We start from the raw sequence: 10,080 nt of genomic DNA, 5'->3' as shown, positions 1-10,080 counted from the left end.
ACTAACTGTCCTTTTGAGGAATTAAATGAGCAAATTAAATCAAATTGAATTACATGTTACAGAATTAAATTAGTTGCAGGGGTTGGATTAATTCTGCGGTCCACTAACTGCAGTTCTGTTTTACTAGATTCTCTCTCAGCTCATTTATTCCATCTTTCTCCTTTTTACACATTTCTTCTTTTATTCCTTTAATCTCACCTGTAGAATCACTTTTTAAATAATACACATATAGACACGTGTGCATGCATAGTATTCTAAGGTATAGTTTCTTTTTTAAAAAATTTTTTTTTGTTGTAATTTACTTGCATTTAAGTGAGCTACTGTGGAAGGAACAGAAGTACTTTTCAAGTCAACAGAATTCAAAATTTTTAACTAAAATAAAATACAATTGCAATTTATATTTTAAATTTGATTAAAATACAATACATGCAAAATCATATTCTCCAAACTAGGATATGAATCATATAGTGCTACTGTAGTAGAGGATCAAAGAAATTAAGGAATCTTACACTGCACAAGTCATTTCAAGTAGATTGAATAAAGCCCCAGAGAGTATTAAACATGAACCTCCAATGGGTGGAGTTTGGATGACTTAGCAGGGAATTCCCTTGCATACTCTGTCTGGAAAACTGTTCCAGAACTGAAAGCCCAGATAACATCATATATGTACTGAAAAATTTAAGAAGAAAACAGAAAACCATAGATAGGGCAGCCAGAATCCTTGCACAAGCTCAATGATACATAGAAAAGCAATTCAAATTTTTGAGTTTGCAGATTGTGTTGTTAGAAAAGATGTAAAGATCATGTGGTATATATGACTCCCATTGCTTTAATCATTACATCTTACTGTTACTTTCAAGTCCAATAATGTTCTCATTTTTTCTATTTTTTTTACAAAAGTTTCCTGGTTTTACATAAGATTTGGTTTTCAAAGTTCTCAAAAATGACAGACTTTATTTTTCTCTTTCTTGTTTTACAAAAGATAGCCATAAAACCATCTGATGATGTCATCGTTTCAGTGTCTCCTCCTCATTCCAAAATTCCATACCTTACTGGAGTTACAGTCAGGGTTCACTGATTCAGCCCTTTAGAGAGAACTCCGATTATCAGACAGTCTAGGTGTAAGTTATAAAGGTATGAAAGCAAGGACTAAACCCAAGACAAATTAAACACAATATTTTGTTTAACAGATCTCGCCTAAGAAAATAATGACTTATTCTTTGGGAAGCAAATAGCATGTAGCTATTCAAGTACAGATCTCATTTGTCTTTAATAGAGTTAATACTGAAAAAACTTCCCAAATACCTTCAAACCAGCATTAGCATTTTGTCAAAATATGACTTTGCCATTTGTGTAAAACTTGCACTGTAGATCTGTGACTTTTTTTATTCTTCAAGTTTTCAATAGTTTAGTGTGCACTAAGCCTTAAAACCTACTTGTGAATAAATGTAGTTGTCCTGGGTACAGCTGGGATAGAGTTAATTTGCTTCCTACTAGCTGGTATAGTGTTATGGTTTGGATTCAGTTTGAGAAGAATGTTGATAACACACTGATATTTTTAGTTGTTGCTAAGTCATGTTTAGACTAAGTCAAGGATTTTTCAGCTTCTGATGCCCAGCCCGCAAGAAGGCTGGAGGGGCACAAGAAGTTGGGAGGGGACACAGCCAGGGCACCTGACCCAAACTGGCCAATGGGGTATTCCACATCATATGATGTCATGCCTAGTATATAAACTGGGGGGACTTGGCTGGGACGGGCAGATCACTGCTGCGGGACTGGCATTGGTCAGCAGGTGGTGAGCGATTGCATTGTGCATTGTTTGTCTTTCTTGGGTTATATTTCACTCTCTTTTTGTTATCTTCCTTTTCATTATTATTATTATTATGAAATTTCAATTATTAAACTGTTCTTATCTCAACTTACAAGTTTTACTTGATTTCGATTCTCCTCCCCATCCCACCGGGAGTGGAGGAAGGAGGGAGTGAGTGAGTGAGTGGCTCTGTTGTGCTTAGTTGCTGGCTGCGGTTAAACAACAGCGATAAACAAGAAAAAGAATTCCCTCATTCCTAGTCACACACTGCATGTCTGAAGCTGAACTATTACATCCTGATTAATTCTGCATCTATGCTCTTAAGTGGGGAGCGGCCACTGAAATTGTGGCCCAAAAGCTCTTCTGCCCTGCTGTGCTCTTCCAGCCACAAACACGCAACCACAGTGTTGGCTGCAGGGCCAACAGAAATTGCAGATTTCCTGGGTAGTTTTCCCAGAATCTCCCCAAGCCCATGAACCCCTGCTATGTCAGTAGTGATGGCTCTGGGTGTTAGTCTACTACAATACTAATTATAATACCACCTCCGTAATAAAATGTCTGCCACTACCTTCAGACTAACTGTAGACTGAATTGTAGATGCAAGTTTGAAATGAGATGGGTTTTTGGCAGCACCTGCACAAATGAGAAAAAGATGCATTAAATAGTTCTACTAAGAAAAACAGATACCCAGACACTGAAGTCTAACTCTTCTTATTATATATTGAAGACAAGGATAAATTATTTCTTCATTTACTTTCTTTTGGTATGAAACTGTAAGATAGCTCCTAACACCTCCTAGACCTTCACTGTCTGGACTTAGAAAAAAAGTGAAAATTTCAAAAATGCTGTACTCAGCTCATGTAAAAATTGGAATACAAACTTTAGAGAAGGATGAATAGGTTGAAAAGATTTTCCATTCTCCTCACTGAAAAGACTACAGTAATGGTCATATCTGACATATAAAAGCTTGTAACAGCTGCTACGAAATACTTTTCACAAGACTATGAAGCTAGTACAACTAATTATAATATTAGTTTAGTTATCTTTTCTCTGATGCTGTGATCAACTTATAATGCCATCAGTGGGGACAGGGAATCTTGAAAAAATTACATATAATTTTTAATGCTTTAGAATATTTTAGCAAAAAAATACAATTACTATAATAATTTTCATATATTTAGCCCTTTTCAAAGTAAGATGAAACGTCCATCTTACTTGCTTTGCTTTTCACATGTTATTTCTGCATATGGCAAGATTCGTAAGACTTGTCCTTTGTACAGGACAGCGGGCAAACATCTTCAAACTCCATTAAATGAACTGAAGACTAATTCATCCTTTCTCATGAGCCCACTAGAAAGCGATAGCTCATAATCAAGATCACTTTTTTTTGCACAATTTTTTTACATCACACACCATCTACAATGCAGTCACCTGCAAGAGACATTTCATTAGAGCTTTCTGTCAGTTGTGCTCTGCCATATAGGAGACCCAGGCTTCATTCTTAACATTGTAGTCTCTGGAGTAGTAACGGGCGGCATTGGCATGTGATTTGAGCACCAAAACAAGAGAGCACAGCACACCTCTCACTTCACTGCAGAGCTCAGTTCATAATTTAAACTGTGATGATCTCTAACTCTGGTATTTAATTAATCTGAAAAAGTACTGGGTGTTTTATAGAAGTAGGAAGGAGTCAGAAATAATCTCTGTGGTTCCAAGAAGGATAGGGAAGATGCTGGGAAAATCAGAACTAATATTTTCCACATAACACATATATACTCACCCAACCAAACACACCAAAATGCTTTTTCTTTATGCTTATTACGAGAAAGCAGGAATATCTGATTTTTCTGATTAGCCACTAAACCAGATTAACACTCAGTAAGAATGTATATGTTGTTTAAAACAGTCACTGATATTATTTTTTATTACTCCAAAGAGGAATAAAGATTGTCACTGACCAGTGTCCCACTTGGCAATAGCTATACATTTTTTTTTTCTCAAAGGTCTCCTATGCATAACCTTTAGGAGTTAGTAAAAACTACATGTTTATAAAACCATGGTGACCACAAGTGCTTTCACAAATACTGGTTAGAGAGTAGTCATATTTTTTTAACATAAAACCATTGATTACAGATGGCCAAGATTTAGGTTTTCTGGAAAGAAATTTTTCAATTTTCAGATAAGCATTGGTCATGGACACAATGTTACCAGCCAGATGGGCAAAGTACAAATAGCAATGTGTAATCGCAGTGTTTATGTACAGACTCTACTACAATGCTTAAGAGAAATCACCAATGAAATTCTCTAATGCACTCTGAAGAAATAGGCAAAACTAGGAATCACAACTGCAGCATTTTACATTCAGGTCCTTTTTTGACCTCTGTTAAAATTCTCTTAGAGTAGATATTATTTTTCACGTAGTACATCAAAGGATAATGTCTTGCCAAATGTTTCTTTGAGATTATTATAGAACTTTGGGTTTATTTCTGTGTTATACTTACCAGACTCCTTGCAGGGTGTGATTCATCATCACCTATCTCCACTGTGTCCTCTTTACATCAGGCCTTCTTACTACAAAATTCGCCTGTAACCTTCAGAACTGTGCATCCAACAAGAGATATTTACCCCCTCAACCTAGCAGAAATTCCTTCTTAAATTTACAGAATAGAAATACACTCTTCAGTAGGGTCTTCATCCTGCATGCTGTTGCATACTAGAAAGCTCCAAAGAGGTTTTGATAAGAACTAAGAACATTATTTACCTGGTACAGGATCCTGAAAACTCACAGTAAAGGTGGTTAAGGAAGAAAATAGGTGAAAAGACATTCAGAGATTATATATATGATTCTTTTTCCTAATCTAAATCATCTTAAAATGCTTCTATTCAGTTGCCAATGCATAAAGTAGTTTAATTTGGCAGAACTTCTACTTGGAAGAAGAGTGTCCTGAAGCTGGTTTTCTTATGCAAAGCCTTCCTTTTAGCTTTCAGCTTGCAAGGTATACACCATTCCTATATCAATAAGCTAAATCCAGAGAACATATATAAAGAGAAAGGAAAAGAGTGTACATTTCCTACTGGTAAATGAGTCTCAGTTTAAATTAATGCAGACTGGTTACTCTACAGGGAGTCTAACTGTCATGCAAATTACAGTAACCTATACCCTCCTCTGATTTGGCTGACTCTGTTCTTTCTGTTTTTATAAACCAAAATCCTCAGACTTCTTCCTATGAGTTACTCCGATAACAGCATTTTGATTTCATTCCGCACATAGGGATACAGCTCTGATTATAGGTATCATAGACAGCGAAAAGTATTTCCTATTTATGTCTAGGAGTCCCAGAACAACAGAACTGGAAACCGCTAGCTTTGATATAAAGATGAATTTTCTTATTGACAGTTATATATAACAAAAAAAACAGAACAAACTTTTCAGCTTTGTCTAATAAATTCAGTGATAACTGAAACTCCTCGCAAAACTTTTCCTGGCATTGTGAAATACATCTTGAGATATAATAGAGATAATTGAAAACACCATTAGAAGGAATGATCTTAATCTTGTATTAAAAGTCAAACACCCTTGTTTGCCAGTAGGCTGCTTACATAAACTAAAATGAAAACTATGCTATTCTTCAGTAATGATCCAAAGTGGTTTAATTGTTCTCTTTAAAGTGATTGTGTTTTGGAACATCACAGCAGAATATCGTAAGAATTTTAACAAACTTTTGATGTTTAAAGCCACACTAAAAATGAGCTATGTCCAAGTACAGAAAAAAACAATATTTTATTTATAATCTTAGTTTAGTGTTTGAACTACAAATTCTGGTTCTAGAATTGTTTAAAAGATCATGGGTTTTATAGGTTTTCACAAGTAAATTAATTTCTTGGGGTGGTTTTTGTTTTGTTTTGTTTTGTTTTGACTTTTTCTTCCATTTTTTCACAGAACCGTGCTTTCAGTAAATACAGAGCAAATCATTACATGGAAAAAAAAAAGGTTTGCTTCTTTGTTTTTCTCACTTGTAAAGTTGCGGTTATTATTCCATTCTCTACTGAATGATTTCAAAAAGGGCATGAGAAAACAAAAGAAAAAAAAGAGAAAAAGTGACAAAATAGTCCGAATCTCACCACTAGAATTCACCATAAAAATTCCCAAAGTGTAACAGAATTCTTACAAAATTTCCTAGACCAGTTCTTTTAGGGAATCAAGATCTCCTATGAAAAATATGGCAAATGGGAATCAGGGTAGGCTGGGGAGGAAAAGGGGAACAAGGAGGGTAAATAAGTGCAGCAAAACCAGGTTCTGAGGAATACACATAATTTTGTCTGCTTTAGATCACAATAGAATTTTTAATAAATAAATTTCTTTTTCTTTGTAAAGACACTTTTTTGAAACAGTAGATTTAGCCCAGTCATTTGTGTCATTTGTTTTATAAACCATCTTTTGTTGTCCCCACCCCCACCCCATAATGTCATAAATGTTTTAGATTTGAGTCTCTTGTACATTGTCTTTTGAGTTCATTCGGATCAATAACGGTTCATGCACTGAACTGTGTATTGAATTTATTGTGTTAACTGTTGTTGTGTGGTTGAAAGGAGACTTATAAGAGTTATAGTGATTTAGGTGCTCATGCTCTATTGCTGGCATGGGCAAGTGACTCTCTATGGGTGTGTCGCCTGTAAGCTCATCATCCACATTAATGATCTCTACAGTCCGCGTTGGAGCATGATGGTTCTGCCGGTGATGCTGTTTCCTCATTTTGTAGAAAATTACCAGCATCACAGCAGCCATGAGAGTGATAGCCACAAAACAACCAATTATGATTTTGGTAGTCTTCATAACCTCATCTATTCCCGGGATCCCGTTGTTTGTGTCCGTCACAGGAATGGTGAACGTTTTTTCTGTTGATCTTGTGCTCTGTGGAGTGAGTGAGGTTGTCATGTTAGTGGTCTCCCAGTTGGTAACTGGTGTGGGCCCAACCTGCTCTGTGGTCTGTGCCTCATCCTGAGAAGGTTCCACAGTCTCTACTGTGACGGTAGAAAAGTATGTGTAACCAGGGTTATCCAGGGCAGTCACATTCAGCGTGGCAGAAGCCGTGGTATTCCCAACAGAGTTACTCACCATGCATGTATACAAACCTGTGTCTTGCACAGTTACCTTTGTAAAATTTAATGTGCCATCACTGAGCACAGCAATCCGAACTCTGTAGGCCCCATGCGTCATGACAGATCCATTTGGAGTAATCCAAGAGACAGAGGTCAGGGAGGTTGACGCCCGGCATTTCATCTCTGCAGCCATGCCTTCTGTGACGTTGAGGTCTGCTGGTGGCTCCACTATGACTGGAGCATAACACGTAAAGTAATTCAGGTCCAGCTCACCAATGTACCTTCCTTTTAAACTGGGAGGTGTGTGGCAACGGGCGCAGCATGCGGTATTGGAGGGTGCCTTGTCTTTAATCCACCAGCTGAGCCAAAGGATATCACAGTTGCAGTTCCAAGGATTGTGATGCAAGTGGATCCTTTCTAGGCGGAGCGGTGTGAACAGGTCATGAGGCAGTAGTGTTAGATTGTTGTGTGCCAGATTGATCTCTACAAGTGACTGAAGGTTATCGAAAGCATTCCTTTCTATCACTTGAATCTGGGACTGTATCATCCACAATTTCTGAAGATGCATTAACCCTTGGAAGGAACCTGGCCGGATGGCAGTCAGGTGATTCCCAGAAAGATCTAACTCGTCCAGTTTTACAAGCGGGGTGAGGTTAGGAATCTCTCGAAGATTGCACATGGCAAGGTTCAAATACCTCAAGTTGGACAGACCTTCAAAGGCACCTTCTGAGATGTATGAAAGCCTTTTCAATTCCCCCAAATCCAACCTCCGGAGGGAAGGGATTCTGTTAAAAGCATAAGAAGGGATGCTCTCAATGGGGTTGTTTCTCAACCACAGTTCCTTCAGTTTTGACAGGTATACAAAAGCCCCATTTGGGATAGTGGTCAGACGATTGTCAAAGAGTTCCAAAGTGTTGAGATTGGCCAGACCATTGAAAGCCCCTATTTCAATTGTTCTGATGTGATTCCTGCTGAGCTGCAGGATTTCTAGGTGCCTCAGATGCTTGAAGCTATTAACTTTAATGATTTGGATCTGGTTCTCATGGAGATTGAGTAACCGGGTGTTGGTGGAGATGCCGTCTGGCACGTCTCTCAGATTTTTCCGCACGCAAATCACTTTACTGAACTGGTTGCTGCAGGAGCAGACAGAAGGGCAAGTTTGAGCCCTCACTAGACCAGCCACCACAAGAAGCTGAAGAGCCAACAACACCACAAGCAGGGGGTCAAATAGGGCCCTGTTAAACCTAGGACCTATCATTATCTGCTGTGGATGTAAGGTCATCTTGTTCAACATTCATAATTTATTTGGTGTTGGTCCTTCTGGAGTTTGAATAGCCTGAAAGAAAGAAAGAAGGGAGAAGGAGAACATTAAATTAATCTCAAATCTTTAAGTGTGCTCTCTAAAGAAAGACTTCTCAGGTCCTTTCAGTCAACTCTACCAATTTCATGAAACTCTGTAGTGAGAATAGCTGTAGAAATGCTAATATTTTGTTTCCTGTACAGCTATGTATGTCAGCTGTAATTGGCAATGAGATAAGAAAAAGCCAGAGACTAGCTTTTCCTATTCATTCCAATGTATAAAGCATGTAGCTGGCTGGCAGATAACAAGTTCAACCACAGTGGATACCTAAAAGAAATGTTCTAACTCAGAGGGAGAGTTGAAAGAAGTGACAACGGCCTCAAAAGGCAAAAATGAGTAAGATAGGACTCCTCAGACTATTCAAGGTATTAACCTTCTTGATACATTTTAAGACAAGACAACAGATACTAAGAAGAGCGAGTGGAGACTCCTGTTTTGTATGGGTGAAAATCTTTGCCTATACAAATGTGACTCCTGCATCGGAGTTTAACTAGAAGTAAAGCCTTTAATACTGAATGTTGCAGGTCATGCAAATGTCAGGGCAAGATCTTGCTTGTTTCAAATTAAAAAAAAAAAAAAAAAAAAAAAAAAGAAACATGCTGAGCATCAATTCTTCCCTACCGTTAAACAGCATCATCCAATTTCATGATATTTCCTCCTCAATTATTTTGTTTGGCACCAACAGCAGAGAAACACTCATTAGTAAATGTGTGTTGAACACAGAAATAAGAATAGCCATTTAAATGCTGAAAAATATCTCTGTAGCTTCAGGGTTGGCAGTTTCATTGGCACCTTTAAAAAAACCCTAGAGATCTTACTGTAAGGGGAAAAAAGACCTTTACACTATAAATGAGCATTACCATTTTAAGAATTTCAGTACTGATTCATTTGTGGTAGTTCTTAAAGCCCCAAGCCCTCAGTTCATTTTCAATCTGCTGCTCAGTGCAAGGTCCCTCTGTTGTAGAGATTAATGAAATTTTCTATAAATCAGCCAAAAGTGAAGTCTTACAAATTACAGCAAGCTTAAAGCATATTTATAACCTAGAGCACCCAGATGCATAATAGATGTATTCAGTAAAACAAAATACTATAAGGCAATGGTTTTCCACTCCAGGCTCTGAATTGTTTTATTTTGTGTAAAAAACCTATCTTGCTTTAAAAAAAACAAACCAGGAAAAAGCAGATGAACTTGCATCTCACAGCAATTCATTTAATGAAAGACTTTTTTTCTAATTATATATTCAGACAATGTGTTTTTGAGAATTCATTTCTGCATTTTTTTAAAACTTGTTATAATGGTTCAGAGCTAGCAAGTGTTCTCATCTCACTTTTAATAATTTACTGCAGAGAAAGCCAATATAATGGTTAAAAACCTGTGAATGGGAATTGGAAAATCTGGGCTGTATCTGTGGTTTTGATCTGCTCTGTAAGTGCTATTTATAAAACATCATTCTCGTTATGAAAGATTCATGAAACTAATGTGTTTTGCAACCTTGAGCAAGTCACTCAACTTCTCTCTCCGTGGCTTACACTTCTGTCATATGACTGGAGAACCCTGTGGCTGTAGCGTTAGATGTTACTGCTCCCACCTCTCCATCCCTTCCCTCTGCCAACAACTGTACTTTGGAACATCGGCTCCATGGGTTTAGGATACTGTGCTAGACTAGATGAGGGGTGGCTGCTGTATACACCTTCCTTTTTACTGCAGGCTTACCCTTCAGAGGTGCTGAACAAAATATATGGAGAAACTCTGTAGAGAGATGGAGATATCTGTGATCCATGGATTTTGCTGTTGAATAGTAATCAACCA

General features: G+C 37.5%; 1 protein-coding gene across 9 annotated transcripts in view; it reads right to left on the bottom strand.

Annotated features, from left to right (window-relative positions):
* Window positions 1–5,572: 5,572 nt before the first annotated feature.
* Window positions 5,573–10,080, bottom strand: part of LRRC4C (leucine rich repeat containing 4C) — a 554,412-nt gene continuing 549,904 nt past the window's right edge. For 8 of the 9 annotated variants that reach the window (XM_030002049.2, XM_030002023.2, XM_030002038.2 and 5 more), the window contains one exon: window positions 5,573–8,246. In XM_030002049.2, the coding sequence (XP_029857909.1) occupies window positions 6,288–8,204 (1,917 nt within the window). In that variant the 5' untranslated portion in view covers window positions 8,205–8,246 and the 3' untranslated portion in view covers window positions 5,573–6,287. Of the gene's footprint in view, window positions 8,247–9,800; window positions 9,983–10,080 lie in introns of those variants that run through there. The other variant, XM_030002063.2, reaches the window with a different exon arrangement.

Source organism: Aquila chrysaetos, chromosome 2 (genome assembly GCF_900496995.4).
Source record: "Aquila chrysaetos chrysaetos chromosome 2, bAquChr1.4, whole genome shotgun sequence".
Taxonomy (NCBI): domain Eukaryota; kingdom Metazoa; phylum Chordata; class Aves; order Accipitriformes; family Accipitridae; genus Aquila; species Aquila chrysaetos.
The sequence above is the reverse complement of the archived record's forward strand: the minus strand, read 5'-3'. Positions and strand labels throughout refer to the sequence as shown.